Genomic DNA, 25142 nt, shown 5'->3' with positions numbered 1-25142 from the left:
ATTAAAACGATAAATCACTTGGGTGTACTCTCGGAATCTGATGTTCTCAAGATTGTTTATGCACTTTGAAAATCGTAAAATGGATTGGATTGTGAGTGAAATTGTTCAGGTGTGTACCTTGCAGTTCCCAGGGATGGATTTTACAGTAAATCTTTAATGCGCAGAGATGCAGGACCTAATTTAATAGATCCGGCTGTCAATTAGCTGCTAATCTGCCTATAATTATTATTAACTACACTACAATGTTGGGATTTCTGCCAATCAGAGATTGAATCCTTGTTTTATTATATCCATACATTTTTAAACAAATTTAAGTTACCTGCATTCTGAGGAGAGCCACTATTGTTTCTGTTTTATCCCCCAACATGATTCTTTATGCCTTCCTAGAAGCTTCTATGGAAACAGCATCATTACAATGATGACATTGAATCTCTCTCTTGAACAAGAGGAGAACCTCCAATGATTGATGGTTTAATGCAGAGTAGAGAGGGCACTGATGTTTCATGTACTGAGTGATACCTGGAAGTTTTGTATTTTCAATGCACCAAATTCTAGAAAAATTTATTGCACCTCAGTTCTTCAGGGTTTATGAATAGTCCAACCATATAAATGAAAAAGGAAAAAAATTTTCTTTCAATTAAGTGATGTATTTTCTTCAGGTTTATTCTGATAGAAGAAAACAAAAAAAAACAGATGTCAGGTGAAATGTTCAAATCTACAGAAGTGTAATTTGTGTTAGTGATACATAACCTTCTGCTAGAAAGAATAGATGGCACCCTTCAGAAAATGTAGAATTGTGATTTGGAAGTGGAACAACGTATAGTAAAATTATTCCGCTAGTTCTATAAACAGTTACTTTACAAAATAAAAATGGGATCCAGTTGCGACTGATATCCAAGGTAGCAATAGTTCTCCAGATATATTTAAAGAAGGGGCATGGTATATCGGGGTATAAGCAGCATGTGACTGATCACATGCCATTGACACAGGAAACAGCATTCAGATTTCTGAAGAGGACTATCTAATGCCAGTCTATTCGATTAAACACTGCCTTAAACAATAGAACTCAAGGGAATATGTTAGAGTACTCACTCTGGCAGGTATGTCCATCTAGTATATCTTTCAAGCTTTACTTTTCTCCCGCGCACCTAGATTGCGTCTCTTTTTGTCCTTCAGGTTTTTCGAGGTGGTCTGTATTATAATTTAAAAGTTAGTGATTATCAGCAGCATGCAAAGTCAACCAATGTCTTTACAGCTGTTGTTAATATACAAATAAGGGTCATACTCATCAGCATATTCCCATTGTTGTACAGAATTTTGACTGTGAACTTTTTTAAACTGTGAATTACTAAGGGGTCTATTTACTAAGCAGTGTTAGGAGACAGAGTGAAAAGTGATAAGGTGCCAGCCAATCAGCTCCTAACTGATATCTCATAGGCTGTGTTTGAAAAATGACAGTTGGGAGCTGATTGGCTGGCACCTTATCACTTTTCACTCTGTCGCCTAACACAGTTTAGTAAATAGACCCCTAAGTCTCTAAACGCCAGACTTTGCATGCACAACGTTACTGGGAATACACTTGTATAAATTATATTTCCACACTGCAGCAATTCAAGCGTGTAAAAATTGCAGACTAAGGAAATTTGATATTAAGGGTTTCCAAGTGTTCATTTTGAACCATTGAAGCTCTTTTCAGTTTGGCCACACAACATTATTATCTAATTGTGTCATAGTCAGGCTTAATGATTGGATTGTAAAAGCTCAACCGTTCACCAGTTATTGCATATACAGGTACATTTTGTCATTGGATAACATGATTTGGTAGCAGCACTGGGGCCAGTGACACTCAGTGCGGCAATTAATCCCCAGACGAAAAGGGCTGGGAGGGGGTTTCACCTCGTGGCACACCTCCGATTTCATAATTCTGGTGGCATGCTGGGCTGACCCCAGAGACTCTACCTCAATGGTAGCCAACCTCGGTCCTCAAGAGCTACCAACAGTTCACGTTTTCCAGACCACCTAGCTGGTGCAAAGGTGCAGTCATTACTCACTAACACATTTGAAAAGATCCACAGGTGGAGCTAATTATTACACTTGTGATTCTGTGAGGAGACCTGCAAAATATGCACTGTTGGTAGCTCTTGAGGACCAGGGTTGGCTACCCCTGCTCTACCTGCACTACTGGCTCCTCTTCAGTGACCGAGAGACAGTCTCTGCACTGTAATGTTAGTGTGCAGCGCCCTGCTCCCTGTTACTATTTACTAAGCCTTGGATGGAGGTAAAGTGAACGAAGATAAGGTACCAGCCAATCAGCTCCTAACTGTCATGTCACAGACTATGGGGCCTATTCATTAAACCTAAAAATTCTCTGGAGATAATTAGCTTTAGAACTCTCATGGAGTTCTAGCTAATTATAGGTGGAATTCATCATTCCACCTCTCCATAAGTATCTATTTGGAAAAGCTGTCATTTTTGCGATGACAGCTTTTCGGGAAATAGATACTTTTCCCTGCCTACACTACCTTATCGCATCTGGAAACAGTGCTGCGCATGCGCTGTTACATCTGTAAAACCAGCGCATGCGCAGCACTGCCTACAGATGCGTTAACTTTGTGTACCCCCCCCGACCCCCCGACCCCCGACTTACCTGTCCGAGCAGCAGCCTCCGGCTCCGTCCTGCTGGTCTGTCATGTGGTTTCCCAGCAGACCACATGACAGATTAGAAAAAAAAAAAAACTTTTTTTTTTGTCTAAACTTTCTTGTGCTCTGCTGGGGAGCACACATGTCCGACCAGCCTCCGGAGCCTGAGGACGGAGCAGAGCGCCGGAGGGACTCGTCAGGGGACCTGCACACGCGGATCCAGGTAAGTTTCACCTGCTATTCGCCACCTCACAGTGGCGAATAGTAACTGCATCAAATTCCGAAAATTGATAATTTTTGGAATTTGATGAATACCACAATTTCCACATCCCCATACTAATGTATGGGGAGTGTGGAAATTAACGCAGGGGAACTTAGCAAGGAGATATCTGTGATATCTCCTGTGCTAAGTGGCTACATGAATACCAAAATAGTGTTATTTAAGGAAAATGTCCTTAAAAACGTTATTTTAGTGTTGATGAATAGGCGCCTCAGTTTGAAAAATGACAGGAACTGGTTGGCTCGCACTTTATCTCCGTCCGTTTTATCTCCATCCAAGGCTTACTAAATAGACCCCTAAACATTGTATTGGTGCATTACAGTTTTTTTTTAATTACCTTCCTCAGTAATCGTTGAATTTTTTCTTCTTGAGCATTGATCTGGTCTTGATGACTGTCCACTATTTCTTGAAGAGCATCAATTTTTATATTTTGTCTTTCAATGGATGACTGTGAAAAGGAAAGCAGTTTGTAAAAGTTGGATTGAGCTAATTAACTTAAGGTAGTCAAAGAATTCAGCAATTGTAAGAACATGTATATGAACGTTTAGTATAGCTTAGAATTTTGTTTGGTACTTGTGTACTTTACGGACTCAGGACCTCATTCAGAGTCAGTCGTAGCGGCCGCATGGTCGTACGCCACCGATGTTCGCTAAAACTGCGCATGCGTAAAATTCGCAATGCACGTGCGCAAACTAGCTATTACGATCAGAAATTGCTCTCTCCTTGAACACAGCCAGGTCGTTAGTTTGAGTGACAGGATGAGGCGTTTGTGGGTGGTAACAGGGGAAGGTGCTTGTGAACGGGGCAGTGGAGATCCGAACGCAGGCGTGCCTGACTATGCAAATGGCGTTTTATGGGAGTGCGTAATTAACTAAGCAGTGTCATGGCACACGTGACATGGGTGGTTATTACACTGACTAGATCGTAGTGCTTAATAGAGGGTATGGTCAACCTTAAGCTCTACGAACAGCTCCGATGGTCTCGATTAATCCTTATATGCCCGGAGATGACGTGTAATGTGAACGAGAAGGGGGCGTATGTTTAGTCTTACGGCCGCATCCTCTCCTTGCTCGTCCAGCTAACGATCCCATCTTAACGACGCAACTTGCGAGCGTTTCATTTGCATATCTGGCCCCTTTTACCTTACGACCGAGCGGAAGCAACGACCGACTCTGAATGAGGTCCTCATTGCAGAGAGAACCCAATGAATGTTTTAAATGGTAATTTAAGTACACAAGTACCGAAAGTTGTCGCCACCTAAAGAAGAAAGTTGTCCTCTCACGGGCTTTCCGCGCTCGCCGTGCTTGCTGCGCTCGCCATGCCTCTCTATGCCCACTTGGATGGTAGGGAATGAAGCTGGAAACTGGGAATGATGCTGGACACTGGCTGATGACGTCAGGGTCCTCTCCGTGAAGGGGATTTAGACATTACCATGATTGATAATAATAATGAGTGTAGGACACTTGGATTCTCTCTGCAATGAGTCCGTAAAGTACACAAGTACCTATTGTTTAATTAAACTAATCAGTGTTCAGGACTATCATCTTCAAATTGTAGAAAAAATTTATCTTGTGCCATTATTAAAAAAATTACAATAAAATACAAATATGATGTGCAGTACCTTATTTAAAGCTGTAGGTGTCAGTATTATTATTATCATCATCATCACAGGCTAGACTGAGACATCTTCTAAATGGCAACCAACTGCATATACATCAGTATCAATAGTACATGCTACAATTCAATTCAGTAATAATAATAATAATAATAATAATAACAACAATAATAATGTTTGAATGAATTTGCATCTAGTACATCTTTTACTGATCCAAGTTATATTCTAAAACAATTTAAAATTAAATAAATATTACATATAACGGAGTGGGACAACACATTTTGTTATCAAATGATTTTTGCTGACATTTTAGGAAACAAGATGCTGCTTGAGGCTAATTTGCCAATTTTAATTCCCCACTGTAACAAGATGCTAAGTCCCAGAGAATCAAAGTATGTCACTTTGTGACATAAAAAGATCTTTTGATGAAAGTGAACATAGATTCCTAACGGAATATCAGATATGCTGAGAACTCCTCTCACCTCATCTCTTTTGTCGAGAGCTGTCTGGATCCTTCTTTCCAGAGGTCTGATCTTGTTATCTAGAGATGCTCCTTCTGCCTGTATCTTAAAAAGCTCTTCATATATGACTGTAAGAGCCTCATATATCTTATCATTATCTTCAAAGCTTCTTGTCTGTGTGTCAAGATCTTCTCCAAGTTTACTAGCTTGGGTTATTTGCCTAGACAGTAATGCCAGAGATGTGTTAAAATGATTCAGTTGCTGGAAAATGCTGTTGATTTGCACTTTTGTATGGTTAACTTCTCTCTTTAATCCTGTCCCAATCTGGAGAAGACTCTGTGAGAGTAGACTGACTTCTTCTCTAGGGTGCACGTGCAAGTCTTTACTCTGTAATACATGAGAGCCCTGGATTGATGGACCTAGAAAGCATAATGAATAAAGCAAGGAAAATGTGCAAGTGCGTCTCATTGTGTGGCTTTGGTAAATAGTAGATCACAAAAAGAGAAGGTGTTGTCGGTCTGGACCCTCTACTTCTGAGACAGGAGATCTTACTGTATGAGCCAGGGACAGCAAGACAGGCAGAATCAGTGTTCTCTAAATTCCACAGATTAACTCTTTGTTAGCTGGGGACAGCTGTCCTTTCTGATGCTGATAATATTCTGTCACTGTAAAGTGACACTTTAATAAGAAAGGAAATATCACCTTTGTTTCTGATGTCACTTTGTAAGAGAAAATAAATATATTAATGTTATTTTATTTGTACACTGATGTTTATTACCAACCAAGACACAACATTTATATTTACATTTAGAAATTATATATACATGTATGTGGGTAATTGTAATGTTTTTACTGTGCACACACTTTCTGAATACAGTATATTTTTAAATAAATGATCATTGCCTCTGAGTGTTATATCATGGGCATGTGTAGGCTTGGTGTCTGGCCAGTTGTGAAACCTGGAATATCACAGACATCGTAACAATAAGAGATACTCGTATAGTAACTATGAATAGAGAATTTAAGAGGATCTGATCCCCAGATGTGATCTGCTGGGTTTCACAGCTCTGCTTTGCTCTACTTCTTTCTCTGCAGACATTTCTTACCTCTGACTGGAACAATGAAGACACTGTCCTTCTCTCTCATATGCAGATCTATCCCTATGCTGCAAGTTTCTCCCAAAGCATTCTTATAAATCACTGCCAGTTTTCACATTGTTGTACTGTGGGAGATATTCAGTTAACTTGATGCACAGATTCAACACCCCCTCATTAAATTCAAGATCTCTTCCCATAAAGAGAGCATGATGAATTTGGAATTCACCAGATGAGTTCCTTCCTCCCTCCTAACACAGTATTCCTGCTTAACACAACCTGCACGTACATGTACAGTAAATGTATTCTCTGTCATTGTATGCATAGACAGTATCCACTATATGTATGTTTTGTAAATAGTGGTGTTCTGTGGCATTTTAGATGTGTATAGAAAGCCACCTTCTTTGTTAATAAGTATGGAAAAATCTGCTAAACTGCATGCTCATTTCTATGACCTCAATCAAAAGTACTCAATGTGTAAAATATTGTGTTGCTGTTCAGCCATCTAATACTGTTTATTGGAGGGGTGTTCTACAACCATACATGTAATGTTCTACACGTATCTTTGCTTTGGTAGTTTTGGGTACCAAATAAGAGAATTTGTTAATTTGTATGTTCATTTGCTAAAGCTATGCCTGTTAATAATGCTGTGTTAGGAGTTTGATTTACTGTTGTGAGAAAGAAGAGAATAGTACTGTACATTAAACATCTGGACTCTGGGGAGCTGAAAACAATAAAAAATACATATATCTGTGGGAGAGAAGCAGTACCTTTATATATACAGTATATGTCTTTTTACATCATCACATTTCTGCAACTATATCAAATGGATTCAGCGTAGAGTCTATGGGCCTAATTCAATACGGATCGCTATTGCGATCGCAGCTCCGTAATCGCACGCAGATCCACTGCGAAAATATGCTAATGTTTGCAATCCCAATGCCGTCACAGCCTAACATAAGGACGCACACATCCCCTTACATGCATCCGTAATACTTAGCAAAATAGCGAAACCATGCGTAACATTGAGTACCATCGTAGCCTCACGCACAGTTGTTCAAGGTCTGACCCTACTTAGATATTGCTAACCTATTGCACGCAGTGGGAACTCAAGCTGCGTGTGCCACCGTAGTGGCTAATTTATGCACACGCCTGTAATGGCATTCAAACTCACTGGCACGCCTGCGTTTCGCTGACCACCCCCCCGTCACTACCCCAAAATGGTCACTTCCTGTCAATCACTCTGGGACGGGTCTGCGTAGTCACTGTGATCGCAGTCCGATTGCAGTGAGACCTTATTGCGATGCATATGCATGCGCAGAACATAATCAGTAATGAATCAGGCCCCATGCATTGACCCTGTCCTATGTCTACTGGGATTTTGTATTTTACAAAAGCAAAATTGTAACAGTTCCCAGTTCTCTCCCCTACAGTATCTAAAGCACCCTATAAGTTATTAACATTATGCAGGAAATGTTATAATTATACCAATCCCAAAAATACTAACATAGAGGTTGGTGAATTATCTATCAATTTTGTTAGTTACAAATTTCATCTTACAAATTAAAAGATTAAAAAAATGCTGTTTTTTTCCATTGAAACTATGAAGGAATGGATGAATGAAAGCAGCAGCAGCAGCATAGACCACATCGGTGTCTGAATTATGGCATTGTGTTGCTGACACGGACATCTTTGTGTGGGAGTCAAAGTCTGACTGCTTAGATGCTCATGCACTGATTACAGGGGATTACCAGAGTTCTAGCTAGCCCTGAACTTTGCCTTGCTTGGCAAGAAAGTAAATCTTCACTCCATGGCTAAAAATGCTGTCCAGAATAAGAGCTGCACTTCTGATCCTGATAAAGTCTGAGAAAATAAAACATGCTGTGCATTCACCATATGACATCACTTTTCATATGAATACACCGCAAGTATTGCAGACACATTTCACAGTAACATGGATTGGAGTATAATGGTTGAATAATATATTATATTCAATGCATGGGTGTAGCTATAGTGGGGACCTAGGGGTCCCCCGACACAGGTCATAGAGTTGTCCACCAAGTTACCAGAATTGCCTGTTAAGCATTTGGGTCTGACCCATTGCAGGTCTAAATGGGGTGACATTCCTAGTGAAGTGTGCAGGATGGGTAGATAATACAGAGAATCATTGGTCCGTATGGAGGGGGCGGGGCTAAAAGTATGCAACTATTGCAGGGCCTAATGATGTAAAGGACCCGGTCCCTCCCACAAAATGGTCAGCTGTATCTCTCCGAGCTTCTCCTGGAAAAGAGAATTAAAAGTAGACAAGTACAGTATGTGTGACATAATATGTACTGATTCACCTGGTGGGCTTTCAACCCTTCTGTTCTGACCGTTTTTTTCTTATGTGCACCAATGAGCACCCACATAGATCTGAATCAGTACCATATACTATTTTTCCATATTTTCTCAGGGCGCTGTACCAGCAGGCTTCCCCCCCCCCCCCTTTTTTTTATTCTTTTCCTTTTTCCTTTTTCTCTGTTTTCACAGTAGCTATTTTTAACCAGTTACTTGCAATATATTTCTATATTGTATATGCTTGTTTACTTATGCTAGTGATACTGTTTTTGATATTACTGCTGCTACAAGCTCCATTTCTATAATGTTTGCTTACTCACATCTGGATTCTGGATGTTTATGTTGTTATTGACTCCTGCACTTTAAATCATAAATAAACCATTTAAATAATATGTACTGAGGACAATGTACGGCAGAATGTGAATTGGGGGCACTGTGTGGCATAATTTGTACTGGCAGCACTACAGTGTGGCATATTGCAAACTAGGGCACTTAAGGGGCATACAATGAACTAGGACACTACTATGGGACATAAAATTAACTATGGCAATACTATGGGGCATAACATTCACTAGGATGCCACTGTGGGGCATACAATGAACTAGGGCATTACTATGGGGCATAAAATGAACAACTGCTGCAGAGATTACTCCCTGGAAGTATTTAAAATGTAGCTATGGGCCAGGGGAAGAGGGTGTGGCCTAATTTTGGGAGCCGTGGCCATACCCCCTTTGGAAAAAAATACATAAAAGAAAACCTTTTTGCGGCGCTGCGCGTCAGGGAGGGGGGCGATATGAGCCCCTCAGCCCTGTGTAAATCCACGGGACGCAATCAGTGTGTTCACCACCCCCCCACAGGCAGAGAAGACTGAGGAGTGTCTGCTGGGCTGCTGACAGGTAGGAGGGGGGGCAGCTTTGGACAGTAATTAGTACCCGCTCTCCTCCACCCCCCATCCCCCCTCTCACGGCACCCCTGGCTACGGGGCCTAAAAAGGTTTTGGCTATGCACCTTAAACAGACAGGGGCGATTCTAGCCTTTGCAGAGCTCAGGGTGAAAGTTTCCTGGCCTGTTCAGGAGAATGGGGCGCCGTTTGTCAGGGATGGGGGGGCTTACCTTCACTTACCCTGTGAAGGCAGGCAGGTCCCTTTTCCTTGCTGCTGCTCCTCTATCCTCTCTCTCTTGTGGCTGCTCCCAGAATGCCAAATGGCGGCCACTGCAGCTTGTAAATATGGCGGCGGGCAAGAACGGGTGGGCGCAGTCAGACTAGGCTGCAGAGCTCTGGGCATTGGCCCTGCTTGCCCATCCCTAGTACCACCACTGGATCCAATGCTTAAAATATTATGTAATCACAGACTTTCACAGAAATATGACATAGTATCAGTAACAACACTGGACTGTGTAATCCTAGCTGAGCAACAGAGCTGTTCTGACACTCATGGGAAAGCAATAAATCTGGTTCAAATGGAAATATTATTTTGGTGTTTATTTACACTTTTTCCTGCAATTCTCTGTATAGCAAGAGAGATTCCTACACCGTATAACTTCATCACTTAGGTTTGTATTACATTTTGTTTTTCAGGAACATTCTCTATGTCTATCCACAGAGACTGAATTTTGCAAACCGGCTGTCATCAGCAAGAAACATAACCATCAAAATACAGTTTATGTGCGGGGAGGATGCAAAGAGCTGCTTGCCGGTACCAGAACAATTGCCATATATTGAAACTTGTTTACTATAAGTTGAGCAGTTGCCCATAGCAACCAATATCTTCTAACTGTCATTTATCTAGCACAGTATATGAAAAGACAGACGCTGATTGGTTGCTATGGCCTACTTCTCCACTTTCTCTATTGAAAGACTGATACATTTCCCTCAAAGAAAGATGCCAGATACAAAGAATACTGAAGGATTAATGTATTCAGTGTCATTAAGATAAGCAAATACAGTTACAGTATAGTTACATGGATTTTGGCTATTGAGCCAGAATGTCCAATCTGCCTCTTATATTGCTGGGGTTCAAGGTAACACAAAAAGACACTAGCTTCTGACACATAATAAAAACTACAAGCAGTAAGTTAATAGAGTTTACAGAGTAGCTAGTCATCATTAAGTTTACTGATAGTGTGTGCAAATTCTGGCATGCAGTCTATTATATTACACAGATAAGCACCATTCATCTTTGATATTACAGTACATAGTGTTGCAATTCCCATTTACAACTCCAGAACAGCTTCGTTCTTCTCAATGTGGTGCCACAACAACTTTATAAAGCAGTTTTGGTTGTAACAAGAGAAAGGATATTTTGTTTTTCCCTGTTTAGCATAGTAATAACGTGGTGATAAAATTCTGGCATTTGGAACATTTCTTATTCATTTTAATAATATGTTATGAACAATCTGTTTAAGGTAATTTCTGGTGCCTGAGGCAGTGAGACATGAACTCACTTGCCACACACAATAAATCAGCATTAACATTAAACTACTGTAGGCGTTCCTGTATGTGTACTGGGGAGGGCGCTGGCACAACACTTTGTGCATATAGTACTACTGTACTATTACCAGACTGTGGAAGGCAAATTTTGTATTGTTTATTTTTCTATATACCGTGTACCATGACTATTATTCTCCTGTTTCTATAACATTGTGGACAAATGTAGAAAGTATTTGCTATGAATCATGTTGTGTTTGCACCTGTAAATATAGGTGATTTTTGGGAAGTCAAATGGTCCAGAATTCCTTGAAGAGGTGTATACAGCTGTCACATATCACAACAAGTAGGTGTGAGTTGTATTGTTGCTGTGAGTTGCATCTGCTTTATGAGTAAGGAAACAGGAAAAAACAATGGCAGTGAATGAGTGCGTTTGTACTTTTATCATGATGCTGCCATACAATACTTAGGACAAGTATTCTTTTTAACTTATGCCATGTGAGCACACAAATGTAGGCATGCACTGGTCTGATACAGCGTTGCATGCCACTTTCCATAAAAAAAAGTGTGTTTGTGCAAATATATGTTCACATTTTTGCACTTTTATAAAAGATCCAAACACACATGGCTGAGAGTATGTAGACAGCCAAACATCACACTCATATGTGCTTGTTAAACATCTCATTCCAAAACCTTGGGCATTGATGTGGGTTTGGTCATCTCTTTGCTGCTTGCTACTATAACAGACTCTTTTATCACTTGCATTCAGCCACAAGAGCATTTGTAGAATTGGTCACTGTTGTTGACCTGGCTCGTAGTTGGCTTTCCAATTTACCCCAAAGGCTTTCAATGTTGTTAAGGTCATGGCTGTGTGCAGGCCAGTGAAGTTCTTCCACACCAAACTCCAGTAAACCATTTTTTGATGGACATTGCTTTGTGCATGGAGGCATTGTTACTCTTAAACAGAAAACAATCCTTATTCAAACATTATCATGGCAAGCACACTTATAGGAATCTGGCTGGAGCACTGGTGGGATGTATTAAATACCATTAAACACCACGGGGGAGATATAAGAAGAGGGAGGAGGTGCCAAATGTGCTATAACCAGCGCTATATGACACTTACAATGAACATCGTATGTATGAAAGCAGATAACTTAGAAAATCACTTTTCTCTATATTTTTTGCAAAAATCAATTGATTTTGCTGTATGGCTACGGACTTTTGTGGCTTATCATTTTTTCACATATCAGCAGGACTACCTGCCAGGATGTGTGCTAACTTGTGGCAGCCTGGCAACTTTTGTGGGGGTCTCAGGCTGCGCATCAGATATTGTGATGTTTGCGACCTCTCGCACTTGTACAGTGGGGCCAGCAAGGCAATAATACACAGCACACCAGCACAAGGCTGATGCACTGGGGGTCTTGCCCAGAATGCTGAAGTAGGGAGTTTTCTCTCCCCCAGTCTGGTGGCCGAGATGTTAATACATCTCAGAGCTATTGCTTCCTGTGGTGCAGCAGGAAGAACTATAGTGGTCCTTGTGCTCTGTGATCTCATGCAGATGTTGATAAAGTTTTATAGCAATATATTTAAGATTTAGTACATTTTGTGTATTGCATTGAATTTATTTTGTTATTACATCTTAGAGCTCCTGATTTCTATGAAGAAGTTAAAATTAAGTTACCCGCCAAGCTTACAGGAAAACATCACCTGTTATTTACTTTTTATCATATCAGCTGTCAACAGAAAGTTGGCACTTCAGTGGAAACTATCCTTGGATATTCTGTAAGTGAAAGATGGCATAACTACATTTATGTATTTTCAAATATATTTCTTTGTTTGATTAATTTTAATGCATTTTATATGTTTGTCAATGTATTGCATTCATTTCTGCTTATTTTTCCTTAGTGGCTGCCACTCTTGCTAAGTGATCGGCTACAAACCGGACATTACTGCCTCCCTGTGGCAATTGAAAAGTTGCCTCCAAATTACTCTATGCATTCTCCTGAGGTAATTAATAATGTTTTATATGGAAGGTGTTTTATGATTTATTTTAACAACAGTTGACCAGACAGTCTGAAATCACAGGCTAGCGGGCAGAACCGGGACTGTCCTGTAGCGCAGTGGCCAGTTGTTGTGGATCTGACCCTGCTAGCTGTTTTTCTGCTAGTGTTTGGAAATAAACACCCAAATCCCTGACAGTGTAATTCCAAGTCTGTAGTGAACATTGAGATTGTGATATTACGCAGTGACTTCCTCTGGCATGCTATCCTGCAATATGTGATAAATTGGAGTTCACTGCTGCTTCAGCTTGAGAAACCACCCAGCACTTTAATTATATGCAGAAGGTGTATTGTCTGCATCTGAAGTAACACTTTCTTGACACGCACTCACTTGCACCACTGCTTTTGTGACGCCTCTTGCTTTATTAATTGTGGCAGAAAAAGCACCAGTAGCTACACATATAGAGGACAATTTACTTAAAAACTACAGGCCAGACTCATCCAGCCCTGCGCTATCCGACACCCCCATTCTGTCTTCACAGCCACATGCAAGCTGTAGACAATGGGAAGATATGCAAAGGAGAAGGGAATCTAGGAGCCAAAATGGGACAGCGTCTACAGCCTGCCAGCAAGCACCTGTGAGCATTCCAATGTGGTCTTTAATTGGTGGCTGTGTAATGCCTTGTTGTGTTCAGGTGATTCAAATATTTTGACCTAAAATTGTAAATGAAATACAATACATACTACAAGAATTTAAATCAGCAGACACATTTTTTAGTTTATCCTAAAAACAAACATCACCCAGTAACAAAAGTCTCAGGAAAATAGAACGTATAAACTATAAATATTTATACAAATACATTTATACTCGCATTGATATTCTTCAAACAGTAAATCATAACACATTTGTAACATTTTTTTCATGTTAGCAAGGAAAAAGATAAGCTCTGACAACACTACATTTCACATAGCATTTATATTACCAGGGGGCCTATTTATCAATTATTGTTTGCAGGATATCTCCCAAAATACAATTTTTTTTGAGAGGCCCCGCAAATATTGAGGATGCCTGAGTTTTACCATGGAGGGACCACAGCAGATATCTCCAATTTCTGACCCCAAAGCAGCCCCCATAGATTCTATGGGGCTGCTATGCAGTCGGATTTGCCAAGCACCAAATGTGAAGCATTTGACCAGGTAGCTCATGCCGGACCGTGGACCCGGTAGCTCATGCCATCTGAAGATGGCATTAGCCTATAGTAGCCTATGGGCACTGCACCGGTGATATTTTGGGAGTTATAGCGTAAGCCAGGACAGAGCTTGTCTCCCAGCAAGAGCATAATTGTACATTTGTGTGGAAATATATGGTGAGGATGGCCTAGCAATGCCAAGTCGCCCTACCCTGCTGGGCTGTTCTACCCTCCGCGCTCACCTAAGTGCATCGATCTTCTGCTTTCAAAAGACCAGAGCGGAGGCCACTTCTGAAAGATGCACATTACACAAATGGCATGCTCAGAAGAGGCCCTCTGATCTTTTAAGAGTAGAGCAGTGGGCCGCTTTGCTAGAGCACCTTCGCTGGGTCCCTACCCAAGTTTTGCTATGGGGCCATGGCCCAGCAATGCACTATTCCATCCCTGGTTTTGGGTCTGAATATATACATTTATTTTCAGTACCTTTGTCCCTATTTTCTGTAGCTGCTACAATTTTTGTTCTGAATCATGACACATTTTAGAATTTCTTAAATAGTAAAAGATATGTGGTCTGTGAGTAAAGTTTTGTAACTTGCAAAGGTCTGGCAACCCTGGGTAACTCTGATTTCTTATAAATATATACATGGTCCATAAGAGTACTGATTTGTTGTCTTAACAAAGTACTATCAATAAGTGATGACATTAATAAATGTTACACACCAATATTTTTAACATTATTATGCAGAGGTGGACGCAGTGTCAATGTCGGACGCAACTGGACTTTGTTTTTCAGTCTGTATGTGTCCGAGTCGCACTCCGCATGTGATGGTTACTGCCGAAAGCCACAGAACAAATTTGGATGCAAGAGGCAATTTCAGTGGGTGTTACTGGGTGGTAACAAGGGGGTGGCTAGCCGGAGGTAGCATAGGTGAGAGTGTCTCTCTGTTAGCAGCGAGACAGGTGTACAATTCCTCTGTAAATATCTGAGGTTCCAATGTTAACAGGCAGACTTGTTGGAATAAATAATTAGAGACTCACAGTTTTTCCCGTCTGTCTCCGGAGTCCCGCTCGCAGAAATGAGCAATCCAGCGCTTGTTGCAACGGGGAGAGAAGGCCCGTTAATGTAAGCACAGATATATTGCAAGTCCATCCGAGCGTCCTTTGAGGCTATGCTGGGCACTACCCCCACTGGCGGCTGTAGTGTAGTTAGCGAGATCGGATGAAGGATGATTCCGTTCTCCAGTATGTGGAGTAATCAGGTAGTGGAGCCCTTGAGGATTGCTCATTTCTGCGAGCGGGACTCTGGAGACAGACGGAAAAAACTGTGAGTTTGCTGCTAACAGAGAGACACTCTCACCTATTCTCTTTTAATTTATCTATACCTCAGTCCTGATACATTGGAATATATCTATATTAATGCCGCTGATGGTGAAATTACACCCTACTAACATTTGACTCATGAGTACCTGAACATTCTAATAAGGGATATCCCTGGTTTACCAGACCGCTGGAATTTTTCAGGTTTTTTTATTTTTTTTTAATACCTTTTTTAGATGTTTACAAAACTTTGGGCCTGATTCAGACCCACTCGCGAGCGGCTGTCCGCTCGCAAGTGGGTCGATGTTATGCACTGAGCATGCGCACGACGGAGGGAGCTCCGTCGTGCGCATGCGCCAGACGCGACGAGCGAAGGAAAGTCCTTCGCTCGTTGTGTCCGATCAAAGGGGGCGTGCTGTCAATGTTGATTGACAGCACGCCCCCTTTGGTGGGCGTGCCGGGGGCGTGCCTCCCTGACGGGGGCGTTCCCACGGGAACGCCTCCCGTCAGAAGCCGGCCCACTGACATCACTAGTGATGTCAGTGGGAGTGATTTTGGCTCTGATAGAGCCAAAATCACTCCGGAGCTTGCGGTTGAAAACCTCAACCGCAGGCTCCGGCTCGCAATTTCGATGGTCGCGATGGTCTCGACCATCGCGGCCATCACAAAGCACGCTCGTATAGCCTGTGGGTGGTGACCCACAGCTATACGAGCGTCCAGGAGGACGCTCCATGAAAATGGAGCCCGGCCCTCATTCAGAGCGTGCGCTCTGCTCAGAGCGTACGGCTCTGAATGAGGGCCTTTATTTTAGATTGTATGTTATTTATTTGGTATCTTTCTATATTTTATATTAAATCATTTATATTTATGAGACACCTCTACTTAACATCAATTCCCTATGCGCAGGTCTTCTATTCCTTTTTGTTGTCTATAACGGCCATATGTACTAGTCACCTAATTTCAGGAAATGTGTATAATATCTATACTGCAAACTACCCCAACTTACTGTATGTAGCTTAGTAATGTTGTAAAAATAACATCCATTACAAATCCAAATAATAACACATTGCACATGTATGCTCCTAGAGTTTATCATAAGAAATGTAAGAAAATAAAAAAATTATCTTTTGTATTTTTATTATGTACAGAAATTACCAGCACAACCCACACCTATCAAATGGGTGGAAGGATACAAGGGGGTATTTAACTTGGAAGTGCAAGCCGTGTCTTCTGTACACACTCAGGTAATATGCAGCGCAGTATTGTTAATTAATATTATTACCTTTTGTGAAAATTATACAGGAAATTACCACTCAAAGCTTTTAAGGCCTTGATTACCTTAAAAAATGCTGTATACCCTTCTGATATTGTACTATTGGGTGTCTGAATAGCTTCACTTGTAATCTGTGTGCTTTGTAATTGTAAAATATTGTTTAAGAGAAAAGCAGATTATACCACAGCAGACGAATGCCAAGTCTATGTTCATTAAATACATTTTACCACAATAATGATTACTATGTTCACCAAATGATGTATAACAAAAAATCCACCATGACAAAGGGAAGTTCAAATAATGGCAGTAAAAGTTACTTTGTAGAATGAGTTCAATTTACTACTAAGGCCATGCTGTCTGTCAGTAGCTGGTTGATAACCCCTGTGAAAAAGGATTCTGCTTATTTGGTATTGGTAGTGTATAGATCCCTTTTAGTATTTGTACTTGAAAGTGACATAAGTGAGGGCGGAAGTGCGGTCCCATGCCCATAAAGGCCACCAAAAGAAGAAACTTGTCCCCTTGATGATGTCAGGGTACATCTACGGAAGGGGATCTATCCACTACCATTTGGTATTGAAGCCTGCATCATTATTTTACTATGCATATTAAATACTATTTCCAATAGAGTTCTTACATGTACAAAGAGAAAGGGAGATCTGAAAATGACTTACTTGTACCCTCTCTGATTCTGAAGGAGTGTAACATTCTTGCCATTTTGCATGCCTCACAAGCACTCCAGTGATCAACAAGGGGGTACCATTATTATGGGGTCCAGAGGCTTAGGGACCCCCGACACAGGTTATATACTGTAGTTGTCTAGCAAGGTACCCAAATTGCCTGCTAAGCATTTGGGTCTGACCCATTACAGGCCTAAATGGGGTGAGATTCCATTTTCAGTAAATGAAGTGTAGTGGATGTTATATTTGTAAACGGGGCCTGTAATGTGCATAATCTTAACTGGGCACTGTAATGTGGTATAATATGAACTGGAAAGCACTAGAATGTTACATAATATGAACTGGGGCACTGTAGTGTAGCACTTTATGAACTGAAGGCACTATAGTATGGCATAATATGAACAGGGAACAGTAATGTGGCATCATATGAACTGGGGGCACTGTGATGTGGCATAATATAAATTGGGGCACTGAAATGTTGAACTGTATGAACTGTGGACACTACAGTGTAGCATAAAATGAACTGGGGCTTCTACAATGTGACATTATGAACTGAGGAAACTTCAAAGTGACAATATGCACTGGGGATCATGTAGGCATAATGTGAATTGTGGGCACTTTGTGGCATAATGTATACCAGTAGCACTACAATGTAGCATATTGTAAACTAGGGCACTACTAAGGGACATACAATTAACTAGGGCACTACTGTGGGGCATAAAATGAACAACTGCTGCAGAGAAAGGTTTATCTCTAGAAGCATTAAGGTTTGGCCCTTTTAAAATGTTGCTATGTCACCCCAAAAAATTTTGCTATGCCCCTGGTGTGCGCCTTACAAAACTAAATCTCACTTTTGCAGATCTTGTACCTAGATTTACAAACCATTGTTTATACATCACACTAGCAAATAATTCCAATATTGAGCCCGTTCCTGAGTAGGATATCTGCAAACTGTGCACGTGTCTTAAAAAGCAAATACGGACAGGGAATGTGCCAACCCATGCATGCGCACACAGATGGAGTTTAAAAGTGCGGACAGATTGATCCGTCCATTACCGGGTCACTTGTTCCATGAAATGGGTGTTTCTGGCCAGCAACTGTATGCTGATCATATGATCACATGGAACTGATCCGTTTTGTGGAAGTGTCAGGGGAATGTAAGCAGGCTTCATACTGGTTTTGTGGTGTGAGATGGGACCCTGGTTTCAGACAGTTCTTTTGCACCCAGCATGCGGTGGGTGTAAGTCCTGACACTAATGATGACAGCTGCGGACAGAAGAGAAGTGGGTGGCCAAGCTTCTGCATGAAAATGGACAGATATTTGGCATAGACAGGCAGATACTCACGCTCGCATAAGGTAGTAAGCAGGCTGACGAGGCTGTACATGACAGCGAATGCCCACTCATATGCAAATTATAGTCCCTCCTCATTTAAGCATGCTTACCCATGTATATTTTCATACTAGCAGGAACACTGTACACACAGTGGCATTTGAGGGACACATGAGGGACACAATGCACCTGTTTTGTAAAATACTGTTGATGTCTGTTCCATTTATATTTTCAGGACAATCACCTGGAAAAGTTTCTTACTCTCTGCCATGCAATAGAAGGTCCGGTGACTTTTCCAATGCGAGTCCTGGACCAAAAGATTACGGAAAGCTCACTGGAACATGAACTAAAACTTAGCATTATTCAGTTAAGTTCTTCCAGACTGGAACCACTGGTGCTTTTCCTACATCTTGTCCTGGACAAACTTTTTTACCTTACTGTACAACCCATGGTGATTGGAGGTCAAACTGGTACGAACATATGATCTGCAAATAATCATTGATATTGTCTGTCTCCCAGTCTACATTATGTTACTCCATGCTGAACGTTTTTGGAAAATATGTAAAAAACTAATATTTAAGCAAATTCTAATGGCATTAGCTGGGACTGAACATGCAAATTGGAACCTGTGGGAGAACTAAGGCTGAATAGATTAGATACCTATATCTTTACAGGTGATACAGTCAATATCCGGATGCCGACGCACAGTGGTTAAAGTGGGTCAGAACGGGGCGGAACTGCGTTCCATCACTTCTATTTGGAGACGGAACCAGTTCCGCCTCCACCGACCCATCTCAGCCCGGCGCCGCAGGGAGGCTCCATTTGCAGGGCATCCGCTGAGATTTTGTTACCAGTGGGCACCCGGCTCCCTCCCCGCAGCTGCAGGCGGATGCTGGAGCTCAGTCTTGAGCTCCGGCTCTCCCCACGGGCTCTATGGGAGAGACGTCATGACGTCTCTCCCATAATTCAGAGGAGCAGCTAGGCGGACCGTCGGCAGCGGACGCAGGAGCAGGGCTTAAGGTAAGTATTGTTTTTGTTGTTGTTGTAAGCGGCTTCACTGTAGGGGGCATTACTCAGGGGGCACTACTACAGGGGGCATTACAAGGGCCAGATTATAGGCGGGACGGATGGGGCGGTCGTCCAGGGGCCCCCACACATTTGGGGCCCCCACATTGCCGTATACATACTCTGGCCAGCTCCCGGCAGCAAACAGAAGCAGTGACAGTGCAGGCAGCACATGAGCACTGTGGCTGCTGGCTGACAATGGAAGCCCTGCCCCCTCACTGACATTCTGCTGCAATTTGCTTGTGTAGGGTAGGGGGCGGAGCCTAATGCTGTGAATTGCCCGCCCCCATCAGAAGCCTGAATGATAAGGTTGGCCATCCCTACTTCATGATGCTGCAAGCCTGAAACAGGTTAGTGTGTGTGTGTGTGTGTGTGTGTGTGTGTGTGTGTGTGCTCTCTGGCCCTGATTCAGAGCCGGACACTCTGACAGAGTGCTCGCTCTGAATCAGGGCGTCTTTTTTTTTTTTTATAGAGCGGCCTCCTGGCCGCTCGCATTGCTGTGGGTTACCACCCACAGATAATGCGAGCGGCCAGGATGATGGTCACGATGGTCAAGACCATCGCGACCACCGGGCTTGCGATGAGACCCTTGTGGTAGGGTCTCGTGGCCGCAAGCCCCAGAGAGCTTTCGGCTCTAACAGAGCCGAAAGCTCTCCCACTGACATCACTTGTGATGTCAGTGGGACCGCCCCCAGATGGTAGGCGTTCTCATGGGAACGCCTCTGTCTGGGCAGCCACCCCCCGGCCTGCCCACCAAAGGGGGCGTGCTGTCACTCAACATCGACAGCACGCCCCCTTTGGTGCGAGACCCCGAGTGACGGATTGCCCGTCGCTATCCAGGTCTCGCGCATGCGCACGACGGAGCCACCATCGACCCGGTTGCGAGCGCTCAGCGCTTGCGACCGAGTCTGAATCAGGCCCTCTGTTCCTTCCACTCTCTCTCTCTCTCTCCCTGTCTCTCACTATCCCCTGCCTCTCTTTCTCTCTCTCCTTCCATCCTCTCTCACTCTCTCCCTTTCTCTCTTCCTTCCGATTCTCTATCCTTCTTTTTCTCTATCCCTTTCTCTCTTTCCTCCTATCATTTCTTCTTCCTCCCTCTTTCTCTTTCTCTTCCCCTCCATTTCTCCCCCCCCTCTCTGTCTCTCTCTCCATCAAGACTTCTCTCTACAGTATCTCCCTTTCTCTGTCCCCTCTCTCTCCCCTCCCCCCACTCCCTCTCTTGTATTCTCTCCCTCTCCCTCTATTTTGCTGTCCTCCCTTCCTCTCTATGGGGCCCATTTATCATTATATATTTGAGGTTTAATCCCCGAAAACACCTGTTTTCGGGGGTTAACCGCAAATATTAAGTTTCCCCTGGATGTGACCCTGCATAATGGGCCCCACTACTGGGGGCACTGAATAAGGGGCACCACTATTGGGAGCTCTGAATAAGGGGCACTACCACTGTGGGAACTGCATAAGGGGCGCTACCACTGTGAGCACTGCATAAGGGGCGCTACCACTACAGGGGGCACTGCATAAGAGGCACTAAAACTACTGGGGGCACTACATAAGGGGCACTACCACTACTAGGGGCACTGCATAAGGGGAACCACTACTGGAGCACTGCATAAGAGGCACCACTACTGGGGGCACTGCATCAGGGTCACCACTACTGGGGGCACTGCATCAGGGGCACCACTACAATGGGCATTGCATAAGGGGCACTACTGCTGTGGGCATTGTATAAGGGACACAAATGTGGGCATTGTGTAAAAGGGGCACTGCTGTGTGCCATATGTGAATAATACTATGTGGTGTAATATGAATCAGGGGTGAATCAAGATTGTACTACTGTGTGGGGTAATTTGAATTGGGGATACTATTGTGTGACCATGCCCCTTTCTTTTGAGACCACGCCCCTTTTTTGGCTAATGCTGTATCTTTTTAAAAAAAACACGCCGAGGGGAGGGTGAGTTCCAACACTTCTCTAGGACCACATTAAGCACTGCCGGCACTTAGAATAACGGCACCAGAATCCCGATGCCTGTATCCCGACCATCGGCATCCTGAAGGTAAGTAGCAGGGTTAGGGTTAGGCACTAGGGGGAGGGATAGGGTTAGGCACTAAGGGGGATGGATAAGGTTTAAGGTGTGGGGAGGGGGAGGTTAGGTTTAGGCATCGAGAAGGGAGGGTAAGGGGTAGGGAGAGGGGGAGGATTAGGTGGTGTGGGCAGATGTCAGTATCTTAACCTTGTCGGGATGCCGGCAACAGAATTCTGACCGCTGGGATCCCGAGCATCGGCATCCCATACACAACCCCTCTACAGTCCTTTTAATACCAAATATATTTTGCTGTCCTTATTGTAATCATGGGAAGTAAGCACTAAACACCTGCCAGAAAATACTCTTATAACAATACATGTACAGTAGTTTCAAAATAATCTCTGTGTACTAATTGTCTGAAACTAACAATGATAAAAATACAAATGATGATGATTAATAAAGGGCTCATAGTCAGTAGCCCTGATGTCTGATATATTCATGGATTAAAAATGAAAATAAAATAAAAACTCTTTGATATACAGTATGTAGAAGCTATGCATCATTCTTTGGTGCAGTACTTTTAATGTTTAACTAAACATATATTTTATTGTAGTGGTACAAGTGTATCTTTTCACTCCATGAACTCAATTTTTTGAAGATCACTTCAGCAGTCATCCCGCAGTCCAGCAGATGGCAGCTCTTCTCTGTGTGTTTTGAATTAAATATATTATCACTTTCTTTGCAGCTACCTTTTCCCAATTTACCTTTGAATCAGCGGTTTCCATAGTGAGTAGCCTTCACAACAGTAAAGATCTCAGCAAGGATCAGCATGGAAGAAATTGCTTGCTGGCATCCTATGTGTATTACGGATTCCGTCTTCCTGATGTCCAGAAGGATATGTACATAGCAGGTATTGTTCAGCACTCCATTCTCTGCAATGGTGGCAGATCTGCATATTGTTATCAATGCAAGATGATCACTGCTAGCTCTGTTACGGACTCCACTATTTCTGAAACCAGATGTTAATGTTTAATTTGAAGATACAGGTAAAAGGTGCTGTGAATTCTGGTAGCAACCTTGGAATGCAGACTACAGGCATACAGTAGCTCATTCTTGCCTTTAGCACTACGCAGTCAGCATCTGTACACACACAACGCATACAGTAGTTGATATTGCAAACATGAAGCAAAATCAGAACTCCTACTTATACACTCATTGCAAATGAAACAATAAATACACCTCTATGGCCGTTCTGATTTAGTTGTTTTGCTTAACTGTTCATAAAGCAGTTAAATTGTCTATTTTGTACATATATTTCAAGCTCCTTAGGGTCAGGCATATGATGCTGCAGTGGGGGCAGGGCATATTCACTGCATAATTCTAGCCTCTTCAAGATGTAGACACTGACAGGTACCTGACAGATAGATACACTCAGCTAGAGAGTGTATCTAACCAATGATTGAATAATAAGTATGGATTCTATTTACTAGATAGACCATTTGAGTCTACTATGCACATCTTATGAAGACAAAATAATAAAGATAATATAAATAAAGAGAGAGTCAACTAAAGGAGGTTGTTTGTTGAACACATTAGCTAATAAGGATAACAATACAAACATACCCACAATATGGTGGGTAAACATACCCACATGGTCGTGGTTTGGTGTTAAAGTTTTAAAGAAGTTATGTCATACCTATAGGTTTTATATATTATTACATTAGGTTTTAATTATTTCATTTCATTGTTATTAAAGTATAAACAGTGTTTGAAATTAAATGTTAATTAAATAAGGGCAAATGTATTAAACCTTCTAAATATGTTAAATGGAGAAGTTGCACATATTAACCAATCAACTTCTAGCTATCATTTATCAAGTGCATTCTATAAAATGATAGCTAGAAGCTAATTGGTGGTTATGGGCTACTTCTCGACTTGTCCTCTTTAAAAGGTTTGATACATCTCTCACATAGAACTAAATTTTGCATTATATCTCACTAAATTTTTATTATTATTATTTTATGCATTGCTTTCATATTAGTCTCCTCTTTATGTTGGTCAGTCTGTCTTATAAATGCGTCAGTGAGGGAGTTTGACACCGCGCAGATGATGAGCTGATTGTTTCTCTAGGATGCCACCAAAACCCTCATACACTCACTGGTCATATCCAGATTGGACTACTGTAACCTTCTCCTATCTGGCCTCCCCAACTCCCATCTCTCTCCTCTCCAGTCTGTCCTCAATGCTGCTGCTCGACTCATCTTCCTCTCTGAACGCTCTACATCTGCCTCCCCTCTCCTACAAGGCCTCCACTGGCTCCCCTTCCCTTTTAGAACACAATTCAAGGTTCTCACACTTGCTTACAAAGCCCTCACCCATTCCTCTCCCATTTACATCTCTGACCTCATCTCCCTCCACTCTCCTGGCCGCCCCCTTTGATCAACCAATGCACGCCGCCTCTCTTGCCAACTGATTACTTCCTCCCACTCCCGCCTCCAAGATTTTGCCCGTGCTGCTCCCGACCTTTGGAACTCTGTCCCTCTCCCTATCAGACTCTCCTCCTCTTTACAATCCTTCAAACGGGCTCTCAAGACCCACTACTTCATCAAAGCCTTCCAGCTCCCATCCTAACTTGCTGCTACATGCTCCTTCCTCCTTTTACCCCATCTGTGTCACACCTGTTTGTCTGCCCCTCCCCTTTAGAATGTAAGCTCTTACGAGCAGGGCCTCTACCCTCTTGTGCTTCTCCTTACTTTACTTTCACCAACTTCTTACCCCCCACCATGGCACCTTACACTTGGTTGCTTACGCTCTGTTGCATATCTAGGTGTTATGGTCACTTATGTATCAATGTATATTATCCATGTCCTTGTCCTATTTTTTACTGTAAGTCCGTTGTCAAATTATTTGTTTATGTACTTTGTAAGGCGCGGCGGAACACTTGTGGCGCCATATAAATAAACGATAATAATAATAATAATAATTGTCCTGAAGCTGGATATATGGTCAGAGGCGTATCTATAATGGGTGCAGGGTGTGGGGGGCACCGCACAACCATCCTCCCATACTTCCTAATACTTACCTCTCTGGAGAGGCGCTACACAGAACGCCTGGAAAATGGCCGCAGCGGCCACTTTCCCGGCGTTCTGCGCAAGTGCAGTAAGGAAATCGCCGGGTAAATGACTGCCGTCATGCGCAGTAGACTCCGGGCACTAGTCTGAACCTGACAGTACGCCTTGGCCGCCAGGGAGAGAGGAGGGGGCCCCAGATGGTGAGTGAACACGGGCCCCCTCCTCTCTAAATACGCCCTCTGTATATGGTCATTTAGGCCGCACATGTCACTTATCCAAATTAGACAGACTTTGGTTGTTGAAGGGTTGGGCAAATTGGCCAGAATACTTGAAGGC

At 42.6% G+C, this 25142-nt stretch overlaps 2 protein-coding genes across 2 annotated transcripts in view; one reads left to right on the top strand and one right to left on the bottom strand.

Annotated features, from left to right (window-relative positions):
* The window catches only part of DOCK8 (dedicator of cytokinesis 8), a 185015-nt gene that overhangs the window by 78173 nt on the left and 81700 nt on the right, over positions 1-25142 (top strand). Inside the window, exons 15-21 of the mRNA XM_088476605.1 lie at positions 10007-10124; positions 11131-11201; positions 12502-12640; positions 12764-12865; positions 16514-16609; positions 18882-19116; positions 22481-22645. Of these exons, the coding sequence (XP_088332731.1) occupies positions 10007-10124; positions 11131-11201; positions 12502-12640; positions 12764-12865; positions 16514-16609; positions 18882-19116; positions 22481-22645 (926 nt within the window). The remainder of the gene's footprint in view (positions 1-10006; positions 10125-11130; positions 11202-12501; positions 12641-12763; positions 12866-16513; positions 16610-18881; positions 19117-22480; positions 22646-25142) is intronic.
* Positions 339-5494, bottom strand: LOC148519365 (angiopoietin-related protein 3-like). The gene is made up of 4 exons (XM_088476642.1): positions 5018-5494; positions 3258-3368; positions 1093-1191; positions 339-666 (listed from the first exon to the last, which is right to left on the bottom strand). Exons 1-3 carry the CDS (start codon positions 5462-5464, stop codon positions 1123-1125), a joined length of 627 nt encoding a protein of 208 aa, XP_088332768.1. The 5' UTR covers positions 5465-5494; the 3' UTR covers positions 339-666; positions 1093-1122.

This window comes from Taudactylus pleione, unplaced genomic scaffold, assembly GCF_031769625.1.
Source record: "Taudactylus pleione unplaced genomic scaffold, aTauple2 ptg000190l, whole genome shotgun sequence".
Lineage (NCBI taxonomy): Eukaryota > Metazoa > Chordata > Amphibia > Anura > Myobatrachidae > Taudactylus > Taudactylus pleione.
This window is presented reverse-complemented; position numbering and strand designations above follow the sequence as displayed.

Bases quoted from the DNA above. Each gene is read 5' to 3' on its own strand.
- LOC148519365 (XM_088476642.1), bottom strand. From the start codon at position 5,464: ATGAGACGCACTTGCACATTTTCCTTGCTTTATTCATTATGCTTTCTA. The intron at 3,369-5,017 runs GTGAGAGGAGTT...TCCTTTTCACAG, and splicing joins CTCTCGACAAAAGAGATGAG to TCATCCATTGAAAGACAAAA. The intron at 1,192-3,257 runs GTAATTAAAAAA...ATTATAATACAG, and splicing joins TTCAACGATTACTGAGGAAG to ACCACCTCGAAAAACCTGAA.